Genomic DNA, 24952 nt, shown 5'->3' with positions numbered 1-24952 from the left:
TGTACACACTTTCTAAACATTTGGTGAATTAATGAATAGTTTAGCAGATTTGGGTGTGCATTTATAATTGACTAGAGGCCTGGTACATGAAATTGGTGCATGGGGGGGGCTCTCAGCCCAGCCTGCACCCTCTCATAATCCAGGACTGCTGACTCCCAACTGCTCGCCTCCCTGTCTGCCTGATTGCCCCTAACCGCTTCTGCCTGGCAGCCTGATCACCCCCTAACCACTCCCCTGCCAGCCTGATCAACACCTAACTGCTCCCTGCTGGTCTGATTGCCTCTAACTGCCCTCCCCTGCCGGCCTGGTCCCCCCCAACTGCCCTCCCCTGTAGGCCTGGTCCCCCCCAACTGCCCTCTCCTGCAGGCCTGGGTCCCCCCAACTGTCCTCCCCTGCAGGTCTGGTCACCCTTATCTGCCCTCCCCTGCAGGCCTGGTCACCCCTAACTGCCCTCCCCTGCAGGCCTGATCACCCCCAACTGCCCTCCCCTGCTGGCCATCTTGTGGGGGCCATCTTTGACCACATGGGGGTGGCCATCTTGTGTGTTGGAGTGATGGTCAATTTGCATATTACCGCTTTATTAGATAGGATACCATAAACCTTGATTTTGAATTACCATTTAATAATACAAAACCGAGTTAAATATCTATTCCAAATTTTATACTAAAAAACATGTAGGTTCCCTCCCTCCTCCCTCCCCCCCAAAAGAAATGATATAAAATGGGAAGGGAAACTTCTTTCAATTAAATGTGATCACTCTGTATCCTCTTAGAATAAACATTACCAGTCATTTCCCCTAGAAATCTCTAAGCAAAAATAAAATGCAAATTTCTTTTCAACCAACTTATGAATCTCCCATTTTGTGATTCATGTAAAAATCACAAATAATATAGAATCCAGAAAATAAAGAAAAGAAATTCTTGTATCTCTCAAACAGAACACTGCTTAGCAAATTCAATATTAGGAGGTGGCTTCTAAAAAGTTTTTCCTTTAATAAGTAATTTTTTAAAGCCGGAAATGACAAATTTATGCTACTGCACACTCAAATACAAATATTCCCTTGTATGGAATATCTTACAACAGAAGTTGTCTCAATAAATTCATTCATCATCTACACATTTAAAAGAGTTTTAGTATAGGTGTCAATCAAACTCCAAGAGACCTGTCACTTCTCATTACCTTACCAACCTTATATTTATACAAATTAAAATAATAAAATGCTCCAGTTGCTTATTGGTGTGTTTAATTAACTTACAGCAGTAAATTCCTATAACTAACTACAGTTAACACTTCTAGTATTTCATCACTAGACTCTCCACATCATGAACCTGGGAGCCATCATTTATATTAACGGGAGTTACTAACAAGCAGCATGGGAAGAATTAATTCTTTTGTAAGTCCTTTTCAAAGGTTTCCAATAATATAAGTGAGTAGCACTCAAAATTCAAGGCATTATTAACATCAATATTTGCTTTAAAGGAAATATGGAGAACTGCTACTATAAATTTAAAACCAATCAAGAAGCAATAACTAGTGTACAAAAATTATATCAGTTATTTAAAAAAGTAACCACCCACATCAACTCTGTGTTAATAAAGGAGAAAGCTGAATACCAAGAATCATACATTCTAGTCTTAAAGGAAGTAGCTTTAAAAAAAAAAAGTTTCACAGTAATGGGGACTCAGAAAGAAATACTAGTACAAAAGAACAGAGGCACTTTTCAAAAATTAATACTAGTTATATAATTGGGAAAAATGCAATACAGAATAATAAAGACACCCAAGAGATACTTTAATTATCTATATAATGCAGACACAATAATATTTGTAAATTATGTATGTGTAAAAGCTACTCAAGAGTCTAGTATATAACTAGGAGTGAGGCTGTTAGTTTGAGAAAGGTTTGTAAAGATTTTACTGTATTAGCAACTTGCTCTGAAATAGATGAACTAATCAAAAATCTCACAAAAAATATGAGAGTTCCTTTTCCTCTCTATGCTTACCAAATTTGGTACTTAAACAGATATCCTATTTTTTTGCCAGGTTGATGAACATAAAATACTATCTCCTCTGGTTTTAGATTGCATTTTCCTGGTTACTAGTGAGGTTGAGTTTCTTTTATGTTATTAGACATTTCGTGTTTGTACTCTGTAACAGCTTCTTGACATACCATACCCATATTTCTAATGGGCTGATTGTTCCTTTTCTTATCTATATAATAAAAGCCCAGCGACCGTTATGGTGGAACGACCAGAACAACCAGTCGCTATGACACGCACTGACCACCAGGGGGCAGACACTCAACACAGGAGCTGCCTCCTGGTGGTCAGTGCACTCAGACAGTGGGAGCGCCGCTCAGCCAGAAGCCGGGCTCACAGCTGGTGAGCACAGCGGCGGTGGCAGGAGCCTCTCCCGCCTCCGCGGCAGTGCTAAGGAGCAGCGAGCTAAGCAGTAAGGAGCATGCAGTGGGAACTAAGGAGCAGCAAGCCAAGCAGTAAGTAGCAAGCAGCGGGTGGTTAGGAGCAAGGGGTCCTGGATTACGAGAGGGAGCAGGCTGGGCTAAGGGGTCCCCCCCGCCCCCTCCAAGAATTTCACGCATCAGGCCCCTAGTTGATATATAAAGGTTTTCCTCATATATTCTAGATAATGGCCCTTGGTTTATCTCTGTGCTCTAAACATCTTCTGATCTCTGGCTTGCCTTTTCATTTAGTTATAAACAAGTTTTTTTAATGAAATCAAATTTATGAAACTTTTCTCTTATTATGGTCTATGCATTTCTGAGATTATTTAAAAGATCCTTTCTTAATTGAAAGCCCTGGACTATTTCAATTCTAAAAGCCTGAGTCTCTTTTCTACTAGAATGAAGTAAGATCAAAGAGTACAGGCAGAAGAGAAAGAAGTCAATGTTGTGACTAATATATGCATTTATTCTGTGTACATACATTTCTGAGTGACTATCATATGCAATAATTTTATGTAAACTCTCTTTTATTCTTATTTCTCTAAAGCCATTATCTTCATTTTTAGGTAAATGCAGAGGCTAATGAGATAAAAGTAACTTTTTTAAGGTGTGTTTGATGCTGAAGTTCTTTCAGAAGAGTAAAATGAGAAAGCCACAGTTTCTCCTTTCCTACTTTAGAATATGCAATTTTTATTACTTAAATGCCAATATGGTTTATCCCTGTTAGATAATTCTATATGGAAGCAAGCATGTGTTTTAGTCAAATTAGTCATATTTATGATAACCAATCTGTGATCTAAAACACTTTATAAAGATATATTACTATGCTTCAAGTAAATTAATAAATGTATATTGATATTAACCATTTAAAGCTAATCATCTTTTAGAGTAATTTCTTAAAATATATTTTATTGATATTTTACAGAGAGGAAGGGAGAGGGATAGAGTTAGAAACATCAATCAGCTGCCTCCTGCACACCTCCCACTGGGGTTGTGCCCGCAACCAAGGTACATGCCCTTGACCGGAATCGAACCTGGGACCCCTCAGTCAGCAGGCCAATGCTCTATCTACTAAGCCAAACCGGTCAGGGCTGAGAGTAATTTTTATTTTTATGTAGATTAAAGATTAAATTATAAACATATCCTTCTTTTATCTATGCCTAAAACAAAATTACTGAGCAATTTAAAGTGAAGTCTCTTATCAGGTGAAGTGAGAAACTAGAGGCTTTGGTCAATGGGAAGGTACAATACCTGTTTTGGGCACGCGTATATGTCTTGCTGCATCTAGCCTTTGCTTGGACAGCTCTCTTCCACACTCCGCAGCTCAGATACTTAGGGGCCATTTACTAGAACATGTTTTCTTCTTTACTTCCCTAGTTGTAGGACTTCCATTCAGCCAGGTTTCAGGCGGTTCTGAATGATGGTTGTTCTGTATTTTGGTTTTAATTTTGATGTGGCTGTGGGAGGTGGCGAGTACAGGCCTTCACCTACGCTGACGTCTTGGTTCTCTCAGAATAAACTGTGTTTTCTGTACTCACAACTGTAAACCTACTTTTGCCAATGCCTGAGTATTATCCCTCTGCCCCTCCACCCCTCGAGCATCACATCCAGCCTCTCCTCTGATGTGAGTAAACGGCAAACCAGAAAAGCAGTTAAGTTCAAGTTGGGGTCACATGTCAGAGTCATCTGGTTTTCTTTTTTACCCCACTGTCCCGTTACATTACTGTATTTTAATTTAGTTGGTTGCAGAAAGCCGAGATGACAATAATACTAGGGAAGACTTCCTCGTCCAGATAATAACATCAGCACCATAAAAGCACACTTCATTAAAAGCAACACACACAACAATACGCTTCAAGTGTCAGCGATGAAATAGCTGTGACTCATTTTCCACATTCCCCCTCTCTCAGTCGAATGCCTAATCTTCATAAGGTGTTCATTTCCTGTCTCACCCAGCAACCCCACCTGCACTTTTATTTTGTTGATCTCTCCTGCCTAAATTTCCATGGGGATCCCTTATTTTAAAACATGCTCTTTCCTCTCACTCCTGAACACAACCCCATCAACGCTGTCGCCTGTGCCTTGGATTACAATAGGCACAGAAGTTAATAGCTTGCCATGGTCCTGAGGGACTGTATGAAATAATGATGGTCCTGGCCAGAACATCTAGAGTTAAAACTACGAGCTACAGTATGGAGTGTCAGATTACCTAATAGCATTTGCAAAAACTGAACATCCCTTTTGCTCTCCTAATTCAATTCAAGAAATATTTTATTGAGTGTCTACACAATACAGGTCTCTCTGCAAAGCAGTGGAGTAAATTAAGATGTAGTTTCTATACTGAAAATATTTTGACAAGAATCAGACAAATAACTCTAATACACCACTCATATCACTGTTAAAATGAAATGAGTGTATATATAATCACATTTCATTTCTGAGAATTGTTGATAGGATTACAGAAGGCTATAGGAGTCCAGCAAACTATGGGAAATCAAGTTTTAGATAATAAGGGAAGGGCCTTATGTTCATCCACAATTTTGATCCTAGGGAAGGCATTCCAAGTAAGCAGTATAGCATGGACCAAGAGTATCAAAGTGGGAAATAATGTGATGTGTTTGGAAAACAATAGTTTGACTGAGCATAGGTTATAAACTGAAAGAAAACTAGTACAAGACAAAAAAAGTAGTAGGCCAGGCAGGGAACTATGTAGTTGGAACATGCTCAACATTCCTTTTAAGAATAAGGGCTTCAGCATTCACTATGTGACAGCTTCTAAGACACACTTGCTTAACTCATTAGGCATCAGGCAGTGAATGCCCTGAGTACTTGCAGTGAAAGAGACAAGCCTTCAGACCAGCAAAGGCTTTTTTCCCTGAACTGTGGGAAACCTCATCAGTCCTCTGCATTTACACCGCTCACTAAAGGATGATGTACCTCATGGCATTGTGACAAAAGGAAACTTCACACTATGCCGCTAGGTTGCATTTAAAATTTTCCTTAACCTTCTCTTAGGCCCACCGTTCCTTTAAGCACCTAGAAATAGTAAGAAGAATTACAAGGCTGCTGGGAATTCCTGTTGTAAAACTCAATGTATACATAATGGTTGCAAAATTTTATTGAGCATATTCTATATGCCAAACACTGTGCTTTATTTAATACTCATGTTAATCTAGTGGAATAGGTATTGTACGAGGTGAACCAAGACTCAGAGAGGACATTACCACAGTCACTCAGTGACACCAACGTAACTCCAAAGTCCTAAATAATTAAAAATATAAAACAAACTCCACCAAGTATAAACAAGCCGAGGCAAGAAAGAAGGGAAGAGGGGCATTTTACATTGTACTTTTTAGAGAGAGAGAAAAAGTCAAGTGAACCAACTGATAAATGGGATTTAAATAATTAACATTTTCAATGAGAACTTAACGTAGTGACTCTGCTTAACATATATGGATTCACATCACGTCATTTTTCACTGGGGACCTTTCCCTAAATTAGGAAAAGGGGTATTTTTCAGACACGGACTCATTTTGATAAACACATTTCTTACACCTCCTTAATGCTTGCTTAAAAGTACCCACTACAATAAGCGCACCATCTTCTGGGCTTGCTTTCCTCAGTGGGCCATATCAGAGGGAATGCTTATAACTTGTGATATGACCTCACTTCATCTTTCAACCTGCTTCTTCTTCATTTGTGAAATGAAAAATTAATCCTATGACCTAGTAATATTGTCTTGTTCTAAAACACAGTCTACAATTCTACACGAGCATATGTTTTTTTTCCATCTTCATGCCTGTCCCATGGTGTACCCTTAGGTAGTTCTAATGGAATCGAACTATAGACTTTTGGGAGTTTTTACATGAACAGAGATTTTTCAATTAGGTCACATTCCTGTAATCAAATGGCAAATATAAAAGACTTAATAATTTCATTCATTTCAGTATTATTAGTCACCCTAGAAAATATGTGATTATACTTTTAAGTTGCACAGCAAGGAAAAACAGAAAGCCAAAGCAGTGGTCTACCCATTGCCTCAAGTCATCACATTCATTGTTCAGTTTTAAGGAATTGAGGTCTTGGCTCCTGAGTGCTCTAAATGCCTGCATTTGAGTAACAACCTATAATAAAATGAAGATGAAAGGTTATAAGAAATGTTCAAGTTTACAGGATAAACAGTAGAAGAGTTGAAAACGTAAGCCTAAGCACACGTAAAAATCTCCCACTTCTGGAACGAAGCCATCAGATTTCATTGGCTGCCATGAAAGCAAACAGATGCTGATTTAGTGAAAACAGCAACCATTTCTGAACCCACAGCTTGATTAACAAACAGAAGCTGAAACCTTTTATAGAAAGGAATCTATAATTCTAAATATAAGATGCTGTCAACAGGTGTTTAAGTATGCCTGAAGCAGGTAATAACATAAATGAGGAGTCAGAATTACAGCAGTCTGAAAACGCTTATGTTTTCAATATAAGCCTTATGCCAACAAAATCCCAGGTGCCAGTCACTATTCCTATAGAAAATTCACTTCTCATACAAATAATGTGTCCTAACTCTTCAAGAAGACATCATTTGGGGGGAAAAGTATCATTCACTTATGCAAGAAGGTCATGTTGCCAGGCCAGAGGGGTAGGCTGAAGGAACACAGAGACAGGGAATCTGTCTGCTCACTGCCACTCGGCAAATTCCTTTGTCTCTTCATTCATGGCAAAATGCAACCTAGTTATGCTGAAGGGGAAGCTCCATAAACTTCCAGACATGCAAAGGTGGCTGCAAGAAAAATAAAGACTCAAAACCACAGGCTCAGGGACCTCGCTGTCTGGCCAGTCTCTTTATAGATAAGTGTGCATGACTGCCTTATGTATCCAGTCACAAAAAAGGTGGTAGATCATTAAAGCACACCATTCCTTCTCTCGTTAGCATCACATGCTCATGCAATGACGAGGACCTGGACCCAATATTATCTGATTTTGGACACATCACAATCTTCTTGTACTCTACAGTTTCTGTATCTTATAAAAATCAGTCAATCAAGTAAAAAAGGCAACTCCTGGGGTTTTAGTCAAGATCGTCCATAGGAATAAATATAAGTACAAAAATAATCAAGAAAATGGGAAAAGCAGCATTAACATTTCTCTAGGTTCCAGTAATCCCACTACAGAAAAATAGCTGACCATCTTTTAGGGATTTGTAAAAGCCTTGTATTAAACAGGCCAAGCACTTTCAAAAGTGCCTGCCAATTATACCACCCCTTATTTCTCCTTCTGAGACTAAAACAAAAAATTTCAGACCTCTTTTGAGGGCTTGAAAAAGCCATATGCTCTGACCAGCTATGTGCTAGCTCAATGACTGTCTCACTGATCCATTCTGAATGTATTATCTAACAGACAGTTAAGCAGCACAAGAGCAATGACTAATACATTTCATTTTAAAAAATCACTTTAAAACCTACTTTTCAGTCCTCAGTGAAAGAAGAAATAGGGGGAGACGAACATTGCAGCTGGACTCTGGTTACATTCCTTCGTGTTTTGTGGTCTGTGCCTCAAGATGAAATGCAGCAAAGATTTCAGAGTTTCCCTTTACAGTGTGCAGGTGCACAAGAAATGGTTTAGGCAAGGCAGCAGTCCAGACCTGTGTTTCCAACAGGCCAGACAAAGGAAAGCACAAGTCCCCCAAACCACAGCAAAACTGGCTACAGAGGGCTTTGAACTCTAATATTTCACATGCCAACAGGCAAATGAGGCAGCTAATCAGAGAGGGCAGAGGCTGAGGATTCCTAGGTGTATTACATTAAGTATAATTTGTCCAATGAGTCATTCAATTCGTATTTCCCATCTCCCATGAAGACCTGATTCCACCTAATACCCTGGAAAGGTTTACATCAAACTGACAGGAGAAAAGAAAACCATGTCTAATCTGCTCTTTCGGTGATACAGGCTAAGAATAACTAAGAGGTTGACTCAGTCAACAAGAATAATCAATAAAGGTATTTTTATATATTTATGCATCTATGTTGTTCCAAAAAGGCTTTCAAGTGCTTTATTAAAGTGCATAAAACCAGCCAAAGAATTTGATAGTTCATAAAATCTAAGACAGATAAATGCTATCTATCATAATGTGACATGCCACTAATTGTAAGGTGCGTTTCATTTTTAGCAATATTAAAATGTCAAAAATATGTATATAGAATCAATAAAATACAATATGTGTTTCAGTAGAAGGGGGAATATAAAGTTATTTCACAAAAATGCAATTCCTGTGGTTCTACTGGCTGCCAAAAAAAGCGGGTAACATAATCACCTAAACCTAGCTGCCCTCCCAGATTGCTTAGGAAAATCAATCAATCAATAAACAAATTATCACTACTACTCATACTGGGGCACACCACTTGGAGTTGTTCACATGTTAAGCTATTCCTTCACAAATTAGAGTGCAGAAGAAAGAATATTTATCATTCTGAGGATACCCTTCCTTCAAACTCCCAAAGTGATTTTCCTACATAACTAATATTTTAAGTCATCATGCACAAATTTGACAAAAATCTAGAAAGAGAGTTAGTTTTTATTAATATGGAACCTAGGGAAGGTTGGGAGGGGTGATCATTCTCCACAAAACTACAAGATAATCTTTGTCAAAGACATATCTGGTCATGGTGTTCTCTTATTTAAAATCATCTAGGGTTTCCTTTATCTCTTATAAGTAACGTTTTTCATCATTAAACAAATGGAATGAGGTCAGTGAAAATGATGGAGTAGGTAGATCTGAGGACTTGAGCTTCCAGGGATACATTAAAAAATAATAATAAGCAAAAACTAACAGAATCAACTTTGACAAAACTCTGGAAAATAGTCAAAGGTTTATTACAACAATCAGGTGAAGTTGAACCAAGGAAAAGGAAACTCAAAGTCAGGAGGCAAGTTTTGGAGCATTTTTACCTACCCTGCCTCCAACTCCCTCTTCAGCTCAGCAGTAGTCTCAAAGACAGCAGCCTACATTCCAGTGTGGGGCCCTCATCTCTGGTTCTTTTTTATTATACAAAAAATTGTGTAGGTCTGTTCTAACTTGTCTAGGAACTACCTAAAGGACTAATGCAAGGTGCCCGCCTTTGTTTTGCCTAGTCAGAACTCACTCAAAGGTGAAAAGCAGGGTACTGTGTTGAAGATGTATGACAAACAAACGACCCAGAGCCTTGTCGTGCAAAAGATTAAGGCTGAGACACACAACAGACTACCTGAAGCCTGGGAGGAAAGGGTGGGGAGAGTTTCTTTGAGAAATTAGGGCATTCAAAAGAGCCCATAGACCCTGGGGAACACAGAAGCTACTCATATGCCCAGAACAGGATGCATGCTCAGAAAAGGTCTGAGAAGACCCGAGGCTTTCACCTCTGCTGATCGCTAACCTACCTGCAAGCATTAAGTGAAGTCTCAGGCCTTAAGGTTGAAATGGGAGGAAACGAGACAGTTACTCAAAGCTGCATAAAGAATAAAGAACTCTAATAAAGGTAAGTACACAGGTAAATAAAAAAGGCAGTATTATGGGCACATCCTATATAATAAAGAGGTAATATGCAAATTGATCCTCACGCAGTAATGCCATCATAAGATGGCAGCACACACAGTGGGGGTGGGGCAGTGGGGGCGGGGCCGGCAGCCGCTCAGTGTGGCTTCCGCCGGGGTTCCTGTGGCCCGCGGGGGCTCGGGAGTCCCAGCAGCTGCTTTGCGCGATTTCTGCTGGGGTTTCCACGGCCCCATGTGCACGCTGTGGGGGCAGGGCCCGGCGGCCGCTGTGCATGGCCTGGAGGCGGGGCATCGGGGCAACACTCCAAGACTCGGGGTGATCCCGCGGCACGGGGAGTGGGGGGCTTAAGGAGGGGGGAGGGGTCCCGGGTCTCGTGCAATTTCGTGTGACGGGTCACTAGTAATGTATAAAGATGTAATTTGTCACAATAACAACAACATAAATGTGGGAGGACAGGTGTAGAGGAGCAGTTTTTATATGCTATTGAAGCTAAGTAGGTATCAATTCAAATTAGATTGTTATAAATAATAAGATGTAAATTATAATTTCCAGAGTAACCAATAAGAAAATATCTTTAAAATATACTTAAAAGGATGAGAAGGTAATCAAAATTGTACACTACAAAAATCCATTAAGAAAATAAAAAGAGGCAGTAATGGAGGAAATGAGGGAACAGGGCAGAAAACATTACCTTAGACAAAAAAGTTATAATATGGAAAACAAATAGAAAAATGGCAGAAGTCCTTTCATACCACTAATTATACTAAGTATAAACAGATTAAACTCTCCAATCAAAAGGCAGAGAGATTGGCAGAATGAATAAAACACATGATCCAACTACGTGCTCCCTAGAAGAGACTCATTTTAAATCCAAAAACACAAATAGGTTCAAAGTGAAAAGATGGAAAACATATTCTATGTAAATAGTAACCAAAAGAGAGCTGGGGTGGCTATACTCTATCAAACATTCATCAATAAGAAATAACAATTAAAAACATATACACCATACAATAGATGCCAAAATGTATACTTATAACAATCTAATTTGAATTGATACCTACTTAGCTTCCATAGCATATAAAAACTGCTCCTCTACACCTGTCTTCTACCTTTATGTTGTTGTTATTGAAGCTAACATTGACAAATGAAGAAGTGGTTCTACAATAATGTTGGAGAGTTTAATATCCCACTTTCAATAATGTATCTAGACAGAAGATTAATAAGGATATAGAGGACTTGGCAACACTATAAACCGCCTAACCTAACATACACATATAGACACTGCATCTAACAACAACAGAATACACATTCTTCTCAGATGCATGTGGAACATTCTCTAGGATAGACCACAAAACAAGTTAGACCACAAACAAGTATTAATAAATTTAAAAATATTGAAATTATACAAACTATCTTCTCCATTCCAATGGAGTTAAACTAGAAATCAATAATGAAACAAAAACTAGAAAATTCACAAATAAGTGAAAATTAAACAAACTCTCTTAAGCAACCAACGGATCAAAGAAAAAATTGCAAGGGACATTAGAAAATAGTTAGAAACAAATGAAAATAAAAACACAACATACCAAAATTTATGAGATGTAAAAACTTATAGGTATAAACACTGACATAAAAACCGTATCATATCAATAACCTCACTTTACATCCAAAGGAACAGAAAACAAAATCCAAAGCTAGAAGAATAAAGGAAATAATAAAGATTAGAGTGGAGATAAACAAGACAGAGAACAGAAAAACAATAAGAGAGAATCAACAAAACCAAAAATCAATCCTTTGAAAAGGTCAACCTAATTAACAAACTTTTGGCTAGATTAAAAAAGGGAGGCATAAATAACTAAAATCAGAAATTAAAATGAAGACATTCTTAAAGATCTTACAGAATTGAAAGGAATTATTAAAAAAATACTACAGACAGAGACATGGTAAGAAAACTATAGACCAATTTTCCTCATAAATATAGATGCAAAAGTCCTCAATGAAATACTAGCAAACTAAATCCAATGGCATTGAAAGGCCTTTTTTTTTTTCCTGTGCAAAACAGGAAAAAGGATCCTAAAATTCATATGGAATTACGAGAGCCCTAAATAGCCAGAACAGTGTTGAAAAGGAAAAACAAAGTTGAAGGATTCACACTTCTCAATTTCAAAACTGATTGTGGTGGTGGTGTAAGTACAGACATATAGACCAATGGACTACAAATGAGAGTCCAGAAAAAACAACAACTATGGCTAATTGATTTTTAACAAATATGCCAAGGATATTCAATGGGGGAAAATAGTCTCTCCAACAAATGGTGCAGAAACAACTGGAAATCCAAATACAAAACAATGAAGTTGGACCCCTACCTCATAACATATACAAATAGTAACTCAAAATGCGTCAAAGACTAAAATATAAAATGATTAAACTATTACAAGAAAATTCTTCAAGATGTTGGATTTGACCATGGATTTTAGATATGAAACCAAAAGCATTTTCAAACAAAAAAGATAGATAAAACACATCTAATCAAAATTTAAAATTTTTGTGCATCAAAGGACACTCTAAAGGTAGTGAAACACCTGTTTTAATTGCTTTGTATTCACTCCATTGATAAGAGAAGGATTACTGCCCTAGAGTTATGGGAATGGTTGAACATCTGACAGTGGACATCGGACACTGGATAGGTGAAACTGAGAGCACGTTAGTAGTCACATATACTCATAGCCCAGGGAAGGACATCTTATGCCATGTAGGGTCACATAGCTACAACTGGGAACTTAGTGTGAAATTAATAAACAAAAACCTCATTTAAAATGGAGTCAGAAGGCTAGAAGAGAGAACTCTCATGCATGTCTCATGTAAGGTACACTGCTGACTCCAACAGGAAGAGAGGTAGGTATCTTGCATCTCCAACAGGAAGTGATACATTATACCTCAGCAGAGGAAGAAAAGATTCCTCCTTGTCCAATAACAGCTCAACCAATGGGAGACTGCCATAACTCAGCCAAAAGTAACTATACTTCCAATTTTCAGTTTGCTCCAATGGACTCCTCATTTACAACAGCCCCCCGCCCGGCCCCGCTCCCCCCCGCCTATATTAAAAACAGTTTCTCTCCTTTGTTTCTCTGGACTTGCACATGATTCAACATTAGACCACATGTCCTACATTGCAGTTCTTTGCTGTATCTGAATAATAAACCCATTTTTCTGGAGAGGTATCTGGCTGTCTATTTGTTTAAGATCAACATTATTGAACAACTAGAAACCGTGAGAGGCAAGTTTTGTAATATCAAAAGGATGTAGTGATGACTGGTTCCTATGGGAAAGAGGATGTGATTGGTTTGTTTCCATAATTTCCAGCTGGCAAAGAACTGAAATTCACTACTCAGGGATCAGCAGGAACTACACCTGCTTATTGGTGGATAAGGAAGGTTGTTTGAATAGAGGAACTTGTCCACAGGAGCAGAGTGGATCAGGGCTACTCAAGGCCCTCTTGGTTTCACCAGATAAGCAAGGCAGCAGATAATACTGCACTTAATTTTAGGCCTTAAAATGTAACAATTCTGAGGACAGGAAACAATACTTGCAAATGATATGTCTGATAAAGATTTAATATCCAGAATTCATAAAGAAGGCTTACAACTCAACAAGAAAAAAGATGAACAACCCAATTTAAAAATGGGCAATGGGCCTGGATAGTAATTTCTCCAAAGAGATATATAAATGGCCAGCAAGCACATGAAAAAGTGCTCAACATCATTAATCATTAAGGAAATACAAATCAAATTCACAATGCTATATCACTTCAAACCAGGGAACATAAACTGATGTAGCTGCTGTGGAAAAGTTTTGTGGTTCCTCAAAAAGTTAAACATAGAATTACCATATGACCCAGCAACTCCACTCTAAGATATGTATGCAAAACAATTGAAAATGGATACTCAAACAAATACTTCTACATGAGTGTTCATAGCAGCACTATTCTCTAACCAAAAAGTAAAAATAACCCAAATGTCTATCAACAGATGAACGGTTAAACAAAATGTGGTATATACATTCAATGGAGTATTATTCAGCTACTAGAGGCCCGGTGCACAAAAATTTGTGCACTCGGGGTAGGAGGTCCCTCAGCCCGGCCTGTGCCCTCTCGCAGTCTGGGACCCCCTCGGGGGATGACCACCTGCTGGCTTAGGCCTGCTCCTGGGGGATTGGGTCTAAGATGGCAATCAGACATCCCTCTGGCAGCCTGGCAGCCCATGGGGGATGTCCACTTGCCAGCGGGGAGCAGGCCTAAGCTGCAGTCAGACATCCTTAGCGCTGCTGAGGAGGCAGGAGAGGCTCCCACCACCACCGCTGTACTGGCAGCCATCAGCCTGGCTTGTGGCTGAGCAGAGCTCCCCCATGTGGGAGCACACTGACCACCAGAGGGCAGCTCCTGCATTGAGCGTCTGCCCCCTGGTGGTCAGTGTGTGTCATAGTGACCAGTCATTCCCAGTCTTTCTGCTGTTAGGGTCAGTTTGCATATTACCCTTTTACTATATAGGATAGAGGCCTGGTGCACGGGTGGAGGCCGGCTGGTTTGCCCTGAAGGGTGTCCCAGATCAGGGTGGGGGTCCCGTTAGGGTGCCTGGCCAGCCTGGGTGAGGGGCTGATGGCTGTTTGCAGCTGGTCACACCCCATTCAGGGTGGGGGTCCCCACTGGGGTGCCTGGCCAGCCTGGATGAGGGGCTGATGGCTGTTTTCAGGCTGGCCACACCCCTTCAGGATGGAGGTCCCCACTGGGGTGCCTGGCCAGTCTGGGTGAGGGGCTGAGGGCTGTCTTTAGGCTGGCCAGCGACTGAAGCTTCCAGCCTCTCCTTTTTTTCTTTTTCTTTTTTATTCTGAGATTTATTTACCTTCTATAATTGAAACATTGTTGCCATCACTGGCGCTCCCAGCTCTGAGGCCGCGGCAGGCTGAAAGCAGGTATCTGGGGTTTGTTTAGCTTCTATAATTGAAACATTGTTGCTTTGGAGCTCAGAGCCGGAGGCGGGGAGCCTTGGCTTCCTCCATCACTGAAGCAAGCAAGCCTCATGTTCGCTTCAGCTGCGTGGCTGCGGCTGCCATCTTGGTTAGCAGTTAATTTGCATATCGCCCTGATTAGCCAATGGGAAGCATAGCGGAGGTACGGTTAATTACCCTTTTTGTCTTTTATTAGATAGGATAATAGTGAATAAAGTACTAATGATGCTACAATGTGGATATACCTTGAAAACATTAGACTAAGTGAAAAAAACCTTAACAGAAAGGTCACATATTGCATGATTTTATTTATATGAAATATCCGTAATTGGTAAATCCATACAGACAGAAAGCAGATGATAGGTGCCTGAGGCTGAGGAAACGGGGTGCAGGTTGGGGAGATATGGGTGACAGTTTAATGGGGTTTTCTTGTGGGGTAATGAAATGTTTTGGAACTAGAGGAGTTGGTGGTTCCATAACATTGTGAATATATTAAATGCCACTGAATTGTACACTAAAAAGTTAATCTTATGTGAATTACACTTCAATTTTTTAAAACAAGAAAAGAAATTATACCCATATCCCCTTCTGTCAAACATATACATTTCAGACTCTCTTTAAATGTTTTTAAAATTTAAAAGAACACTTGGGTTATAAACTAATCAACTGATGTCTTTGAAAGGCACTGGCTTATACTATACATGTACTCCCTGCTCACCACTTACCATCTGAGAGTCACTGTCCCAGATACAGCACTAAATTATTCCACTGGGGCCCACCTTTCCTGCCTTTGCTCTTGCAGTTTCCTATATAGAGTAAAGGGCATTCAGTTCTTCATGCCCATGGACACAACAATCTCTCAATCTACAACAGGGGATCTCAACTTTAACTGCACATCAGAATCACTTCCGGGAACGTTTAAAAAATAAACACCTCATGTCTGGGCTCCATCAACTGAATCGGAATTTCTAGGGGAGAGGCCAAGAATCTGGAGGTTAGGAGGTCATTTTCAAAACTTCCCAGATGACACTAGTGTATAGCAGTCAGGGTTGAGAATAACTTAGCTAGAATATTTTATAACCACTTCCCTTTAGCCAAGTGTAGTGCTTTCTAAACTCCAATCATTCTTGTATCAGTTTTGGAAAGTTCTGTTTTTCTAGAAATTTATCCATTTCATTTGAATTTCAAACTTATTGGCATAAAGTTGTTTATAAGATCTTATCTTTTAATGTCTGTATATCTGTAATGACACCTTTTTTTCTTCACTTATATTAGTTATTTTGCCTGTCTCTTCTCTTTCTCAATAGTCCTCCCTGAGGGCTTATCAATTCCTAGCTGTTTCAGACTAGAACTTTTGCCTGTATTATTTTTTAAGGTACATTTGTCCATTTAATTTCTGCTCTTATCTTATTATTTCTTTCATTATACTTTCATAGGACTTAACTACCTCTTCTTTCTCTAGATGTTTCAGGAGACTTAGATGATTAATTTTTACATCTTTCTTTTTTTCTAATATATGCAATTGAGGGTATAAATTTCCCTCTGAGCAAAGATTTAGCTGCACCTTACAAAGTTTCATATGCTGTATTCTCATTATTATTGTTTTAAATAATTTCAAACTTCCTTTATAATTTCTTCTTTAGTCTATAGGTTAAAGAGAAGTATACTACTTAATATCCACACATTTAGGGATTATTGATTTCCAATAAATTCCACTGTGGTCAGTAAACATATTATGAATTACTTTAATCTTATGAAATTTGTTGAAGCCCAGCATAATCAATTTTAGTAAATGTTTCAAGTGTGTCTGAAAGGAATGTATATCCTATAATCTTTGGTGCAATATTTTTTACCTATAACTTAGATCAAGCTTACTAATTGTTCTATTCAGGTCTTTTAGATTCTGATTTTTTTTTTGTCTGCTTATTCTAATAGTTAAAGAAAGGAAATTTAAAGTCCTTTCTGCTATGACTGTGGATTTCCTTGTAGTTCTGTTAACTTTTATCTAAATATTTGAAGTTATGGCCGTAAAATATATATATTTTACTTAGTTTGCTAATTTCCTGAGAGGTATCCCAGTGACCTAAAAGAGTTTTACAACTTATAAAAGTGCTTATTAGTCTCCATAGTGTCATTTACACAGTAGGGAAAAAAATGGTTCATTATCTCACAAACATACATTACAAGCAAAGAAATTAATAGTTGCAATGACATTTTTGATTACTTAAAACTGGGTTACAATAAAAGGAGGGTTTCTAAAGTGAAATTTATCTGAAGAAAGACAAACATTATCATCCAATATTTTTTTCCCTAATTTTTTTCAAAAAAAGTATTCATCTATAAAACTACATATATATTTGGAATTGACTGTATTCTCATAAAATGTCCCACTTAATTGCCTTAAATTTCACTTTTTAAATTTCACTGTCTAGCCGAAACCGGTTTGGCTCAGTGGATAGAGCATCAGCCTGCGGACTGAAAGGTCCCAGGTTCGATTCCGGTCAAGGGCATGTACCTAGGTTTCGGACACATCCCCAGTAGGAGATGTGCAGGAGGCAGCTGATCGATGTTTCTCTCTCATCGATGTTTCTAGCTCTCTATCTCTCTCCCTTCCTCTCTGTAAAAAATCAATAAAATATATTTTAAAAAAAATTTCACTGTCTAAATACTAGGGTTCCCTTTTCTCCACATCCTCACCAGCACTTATTTGTTGATTTATTGATGGTAGCCATTCCTCATTGTGGTTTTAATTTGCATCTTTCTAATGATTAGTGACATTGAGTATTTTTTCATAGGTTTTTTCAGCCTGACAATATTTATTAACATTTACATTTAATGTAATTACAGAATAAGTTTGAGTTCATATCTACAGATTTACTATTTGTTTAGGTTTGAAATTAATGTTCATTTTCCTTTCCTTTGTTTGGATTAATCAAGTATTTAATTTTTTTCCATTTATCTCCCCATCTCCCCTATTAAGTTTTTGCTTGTACAAAATAACTTTTAATGGTTATGAGATTATAACATGTATCCTTGATTTATTAGAGTCTAATATAAGTTAGGATTTTACCAAAATCCAGATAATACTAGGATCTTAGAACACTTTAACTCCATTTCTACTTCCCAACTTTTGTGTTACTCATGCATTACAATTCTAAATATATTATACTTAATAAGATATTCCCTTTTCTTTTTAGTCTAAATTAATTTAGAAATACTCATATTTACTCTTTGTTCCTTCTTGCATTTCCAAATTTCTGTGTGAGATTATTTTTATTCTGCTTTTAGGTATTTCCACTTAGTATAGGTATTTTCTCAGTTGTGATGGTCTGAAATGTTTTTATTTTTGCCTTTACTTTTGAGGGATATATTCACTGAATATAGAATTCTAAATTGGCAATATTGTTTTATAGTACTTTTAAAATGTCATTGCATCAACTTCTGGCTCTCAATGTTTCTATTGAGAAATTAGCTTTCAGTCTTATTATTGCTCTTTTGACACTTAGTCTGTCTTTTTTCCTAAGTACTTTTAATATTCTCACTTGGTCTTTGGTTTACAGCTGTTTCACAATAATTTCCCTAAGTACTTTGGCTCTGTATTTACTTTATGCTATATTTAATGTTTCTTGAATTCATAGCTTGATGCCTCATCAATCTGAAAAATGCTGTCTTTAATTCTTAAAATATTGCATTTATCCTGTGTGCTCTTTTTTTCTTCTCTGTGACTCCAATTATAAGTATATAAGCTCTTTTGGTTGTGTCCTACACATGTCTAGCATATTTCTATACAATACATCTTTTTTGTTTTTTTGTGCTTTGGTAAGGATATTTTCTACTGACATATCCTCCAGTTTACTAATCCATTTTTCAGATATGTACAATCTGTTGTTAAGTCTCTCATTCTTTTTCTGATTGTCTTTCTGATAAATCTTTTACCTCTTTCATTTGTTGACTAACAGGAAAGAAGTACTATATGAATATTTGCAGAATTATTATACTTGTCCTCACAAAAGCAAATTAAACTTAAATGAGTCAATTTTGCTATCATTAGCAACTTTAACAAGTGCAGGAGTAGGTCCATTACAATCTAAATGAATGAATGACTATATTCTATTTAAAAGAAACAGAACTGGTGCAGCCACTGTGGAAAACAGTATGGAGTTTCCTCAAAAAACTAAAAATGGAACTCCCATTTGACCCAGTGATCCCACTTCTAGGAATATATCTCAAGAAATTAGAAACACCAATCAGAAAGGATATATGCACCCCTATGTTCATAACGGCACAATTCACCATAGGTAAGATTTGGAAACAGCCTAAGTGCCCATCAGCAGATGAGTGGATTAAAAAACTGTGGTACATATACACAATGGAATACTATGCTCGGTAAAAAGGAAAGGAATTCTTACTACTTGCAACAGCATGGATGGAACTGGAGACCATTATGCTAAGCGAAATAAGCCAGTCAGAGAAAGATAAATATCACATGATATCACTCATTTATGGAATATAATGAACATAAACTGATGAACAAAAACAGATCCAGAGACAGAGAAGCATCAATCAAACCGTCAAACCTCAGAGGGAAGGTAGGGGCGGGTGGGGGTAAGGGGGAGAGATCTACCAAAGGACTTGTATGCATGCATATAAGCCTAACCAATGGACACAGCAACAGGGGGGTGAGGGCATGAGTAGGAGGGGGAAGAAATGGGGGGATAAGGACACCTTAATCAATAAAGAAATTTAAAAAATAAATAAAAGAAACAGAATTTTACAAAGTATATATAAAAATTACCACAATCTAATCACATTTTATGTTTTTAATATACTCCATGTTTTATACTGGCTTGATATTAAAAATATATTTTAAAAAGATACTTACTCTCTCTCCTTTTCTGTCAGCTTGTCATTGATATTATCTTTGATTGTTGATCTAGATCCCTTATGAATTATAGGATATCTGAGGGGCACTTGCAGGAAAAAGGAAATCATGGAGACCAAATGTGCAGTGTAACCAAGGGCAACAGCAATGCTTCCATCATCTTTTGCTGTAGATTAAAAGCAAAAGAAAACAATTATTTACCTTCTAAATGTAGCTATGAGATCATAATGAATCAATTTCAAAGGAGATTTTATTAAGAAATAACTGGTAAATAAAATATTAATCTTATCTAAATTACATAGTTTACATTTATAATCTTAAACTCAATTATACATTTATATTATAAACTTAATTCAATTATATGAATTTTAGACAAATCTAAACACACTTAAAATTTACTTTACTATATTTAAAACTATTTCCCAATAATTAATGTGGTGAGATTAACATTTGATATATATTTAAAGAATTCTTAATATATTCAAATATTCATTACTTCCTTTCCCAGCATTTTTAAAGGTAGAAATAATAGTTGAGTCTATTATACAATGTGAAAGTTAGTTTCAGAGGTTTAAACATAACTCATTATATAAGCACTGTACATTTTATTCATTAACAACTTATAAGCAATATAGTTGTGCTGCTATACTACTATACAGCATTATGAATTCTAATATGAAGTGAAATAGCATAATCTTTTATAGGGTATGTTCTCAATATTCATAAAGATAGTGTTGCATAAATAAGTTGATAAAGTTTGAAATATAATAAGGGGGGAAATGTTTTAAATAGTAAAAGCAAAAAATTAAAAAGCCACACTGTTAATATATCCTATTTATGTAATTAAATGGAAGCAACTGTTGAAAAATGCATGCACCCTCCAGTCAAACATAAGTAACTGTCTTTTAAGAAGTCACAGAATTATATTTTTAACTCACCAACCAGATTTCTGCTACCACCTACCAAGTGATAATCAATTAGGCACTCAAAACAGAGTAATACAACAAAAAGTTTAAACTTGACACAGGAGGAAGAAAAAAGTAACTGCTTGGTATATGGTATTCCCAAAATACTTAAAAAATTTCACACACAAACACACACACACGTGCACATATACTAAAAGATTTCACACATCATCTGGAATACCTCCAACCAAAGAAAGGCTGAAATACTTGAGATGGCCTTGGCTTGAATATTTCCTGATTTCTAAGGGTACATTTAACTTCAATTATTAGTAATACTATTCACATTCCTCTTTTATATTTATACTTAGTTATCTAAGCATTATCTTCTTGTTGTAGGAATGCCATTATACTAGTAGCCATCTAGTCCTCAGTGAATTCTCTACCCTTGACTTCCATAGCAGACCCTTGGTTTCTCTTGAATCATATTATAAAAATAGGTAACTTTTATGATATACTTTTCTTCCACCAGAATTGACCATAATACTTTATTTGCAACAGTCCTTCATTCATCAAAAATTACTAAACTGGGGACTTTTTATATGCTATGTCATTCATTTTTCAGCTTAAGAAACTAAGGCTCAAAGAAGGTAAGAAACCTGTCCAAGTAATACGGCTAGTCTACAGGTGACTTGACACTGCCTCTGTCCTCTAGGCATTCTAGCATACTGTCCCAGAACTTAACTGTGGAATACATTTTTTAACTTGGAAGCCTAGAACATATCAAGCATATGACACACATGTACCACCTGAGTTTCTTTGCTCTTTTCTATGAATGGCAAAGAACATATAAAAAGTCTGTGAGTCCTCAGTGGCTTGTATAGAACCAGACAGAGAATGGACTTCTCAACCAATGTTTGATGTTCTCTCAAATCAAACTGATGAAAAAAAATATCAAACAGCATTCATTTCAACTGACAGCTCTGAGTCATGTCCTAACTGACTAGAATCCTATTTTTATTCCTATTTTTAAAGACCTTGTCCTCTTGCCCCAGTCCCACCCAAGTACCTTGAATACCGCAGCACTCTGCTTCTATTGAAATCTGTATATCACACTACCTTTGAGATTAACATTACATTACACTGTAAAGTCATCACATTTACAATTTAATCATGTATTAGAGCTAGGAGAAACCTTAAAAACCACTGAGTCTAATGCTATCCATTTAGAGATGAAAAGAAAACGAGATCTAGGTGATATAAGTTGCTTAGTCAAAGCCATACAGATAAAAACCATGAGTGATGGAATGAGAGGGAGAACTATACCCAGGCCCCCAAAATATCCATCTGTGGAGTCACAGCTGGAATGTTGAGCTGCATCAGAGGTTGCTGAATCTGTAAAGAGGCTTATCAAACATAAAATACCCAAGGACTTGGTCTTTAAGAGCCTTCTCTGGAAGGGAGAGGAGATGAAGAAGAGGGCTTACAGTAATGAAGGATCTGTAAGCCCTAAATCTGAACTTTCCTGTATGTGCTTCACACTAAACTTGTTCTTTCCTATATGACCTGACAGAAGCAACAGAAGGCCTTTTAATTAGCCTCCCAAAGAGGTCAAATGCAAACTACAAATGTTTAAAAAAAACAACTCTCCAATGCTAAACACTCAAGCATCCACCTTTTTTCCATATTACTAAAGGAGTAATACTAAAGAATTACATTTGCATATTTTGAGACTACATCCACATAGCTATTAAAAAAACAAAAATTGGTCTTCTAACATCACCTCTTTTCAATGATCGAAACAAGTTTGCTTAAATTTAATGATAAAAAGGTATCTCCAAGAAGCCTACATATGCAAATTAAAAACCAAAAAGAAATAGCAAAAACTAGAAACTGGATAATATTGGAAATTAGCTTTGATTCTGGTCATTCACACTCACCATCGTTTCCACCACAAGACTCCCCGTTCCCCCTATTAAAAACCCCAGGTTGTTTCCTCTTCCAGACCAGAGTGCTCAGTCACAGCCTCACTGTTAAACACCAGGGTGTTGGATTTCCAATATTAAAGCTTTATATTAAAAAACATTTTACAAGGACCACGGGTGAGGCATTACAGGGCCCAAGGGTATTCCAATACCCTCAAAAGGAAAACCACCTCCTGGTAGGGAAGTCACTTTCATCACCCCAAGACCACTGAACCTCCAGTGGGAAAATGTGAGCTCATGTGGTTAATTATGGCTATTGCTGGCCACAAAACCTCAGATGTCACATTCTGTTGCCAATCACTTTAGCTAAAAAACCAAAAGGTTTAAGGTTTCCAGCATTCCAAGATCTAAAAGACTTTTTACCTGCCAAAGCCAAAACCTGGCTCTCTGGGGTGTACTTTTCCAGTAAGCATTAATGACGTCCCTAACACCTAATGCAGAGCAGAGGTCTGTCTGTGTTCCTTGTGCTGCTCTGGGGGTTAGAAAGGTCACAGATGATAGTTTTGTCGGTGAGAAGTTGGAGGGGGAGTTCAGGGAGGAACAGGAATAAACTGTAAGACTCAGGTACGTAAAAAAAAAAAAAAAAAAATCCTAAAAAAAACACAATGTTTTAAGTGGCTTCAAACAAAATAAAAATCTGCAATTTCCTCATAATAAATATTTCTGATTTGTTTTTTAAATGCTGGTGGTTACTCAGGGTTGCAGCTGTTGTGTAACTTTTTGATAATAAATTCCACAAATACACACTCTCCATGACAACATTATAAATTAATTCAAATGTCTCTTTGACTTATATGCTGGACAAACTATCAATGTTCAAATGCATCCGTGTACAATAAGTGATCTAAAAGCTCTTACCATCCTGCCTTCCCAATCACTGAGGCAGCTGATTCGATAAGGAACCAAGCACCCACTGATCCAGACAGGACAAAATATTTAAGACTCTAATCACTGCCACAGCATCTATGGAATCATTCCATGTTCTCAATGAGACACTGTTTGACATATGGACTCTCCTTTCCAAGAAATCAAGCCTGCATAAAGGGATACAGACACAGAAGGAAATCTGGGTCTCATTACCACAAAAGGCTCTGGTGTTATGGATTACTTAAAAAGACACACAAACTTTTTTTTTTATACAAGAAATGTCTCTGTCAATGGAACTCAAATGAATACCTTCACCGGACAACGTACTCCCGTTGGGTGCTGGTCTCTGACATACTCTAACAGCAAGTTACCCATTTAGAAAGGCACAGTACATTTTGGGCCACTGTGGCGGAGTTTCCCAAACAGTATTAAGCCATGCAATGTAAAGTCTATCCCAGCAAAGTCTCACGAATCACATAGGATAACCAGTTTGGAATTCCTTCACTAGAGTCTCACCGAGAATGCATCTGTTACAGAACATTACTGGCTGGCAGAAGTTTGGAAGAGGTTATTACTCAAAACAAGGAAGAAAAGTGCATCATGACAGGAATAATATGTACCTTAAAATCGGGCTGACCAGGGATGACTTTAGTTCTGCCACTGGTTAGCATGAGTCTTTGGAAAAATTAACTACTCTCTGAGCCTCAATTTTTTTGTCTTAAAAAAAAAATGGAATGTAATTTCTTCCCTCACAGAACATTTAATTAACAAGATAGCATTGTGCATGATATTCCCTGCTATCATATTTCTACTCACCCAATCTAAAATGTCCTGCTACCCTTCACTCAACAGGGGGATACTATTTCATTTTTTTAAGACACTCAGCCACCATCTTTGCTAAAAAGGCTTTTCTGATCCCCTCCTGATAGACTGATTATGCCCACTTCTTTGAGTCTCATGTATCTGGGATAATTTCTAAATGCCTGACACAGAGTATGAATGCAATAAATATTTCTTGATTACAAGTGGGATAGCCTCAACTGGACTGAAACTTCACTGAGGTAGGATCAATGTCTTAATCATCTTTGTATACCCTCAGCACCTGGCACAGTAGGTGACACACACAGGGCACTCAGTAAATTGAGTATATGGAAATGCCTTGCAGAATGCTAACATACAATTCTAACGTCCAATACCACCATATGTGCTTCTTAAAATGTCTGATTCCCAGGAGTTATGGGGCATGAATAGGGCCTTAGAGTGAAAGTAAATACTTATTTCATTTTATCTCCCATTTCACTTTTCCAGCAACTGCACTAAAAAGCTG

At 37.6% G+C, this 24952-nt stretch overlaps 1 protein-coding gene across 4 annotated transcripts in view; it reads right to left on the bottom strand.

Annotated features, from left to right (window-relative positions):
• Positions 1-24952, bottom strand: part of UVRAG (UV radiation resistance associated) — a 274963-nt gene that overhangs the window by 103406 nt on the left and 146605 nt on the right. For all 4 annotated transcript variants that reach the window (XM_006102885.3, XM_014468223.2, XM_023744219.1 and 1 more), the window contains one exon: positions 19872-20037. In XM_006102885.3, coding sequence (XP_006102947.1) covers positions 19872-20037 — 166 coding nt within the window. The remainder of the gene's footprint in view (positions 1-19871; positions 20038-24952) is intronic.

This window comes from Myotis lucifugus, unplaced genomic scaffold (genome assembly GCF_000147115.1).
Source record: "Myotis lucifugus unplaced genomic scaffold, Myoluc2.0 scaffold_437, whole genome shotgun sequence".
Lineage (NCBI taxonomy): Eukaryota > Metazoa > Chordata > Mammalia > Chiroptera > Vespertilionidae > Myotis > Myotis lucifugus.
This window is presented reverse-complemented; position numbering and strand designations above follow the sequence as displayed.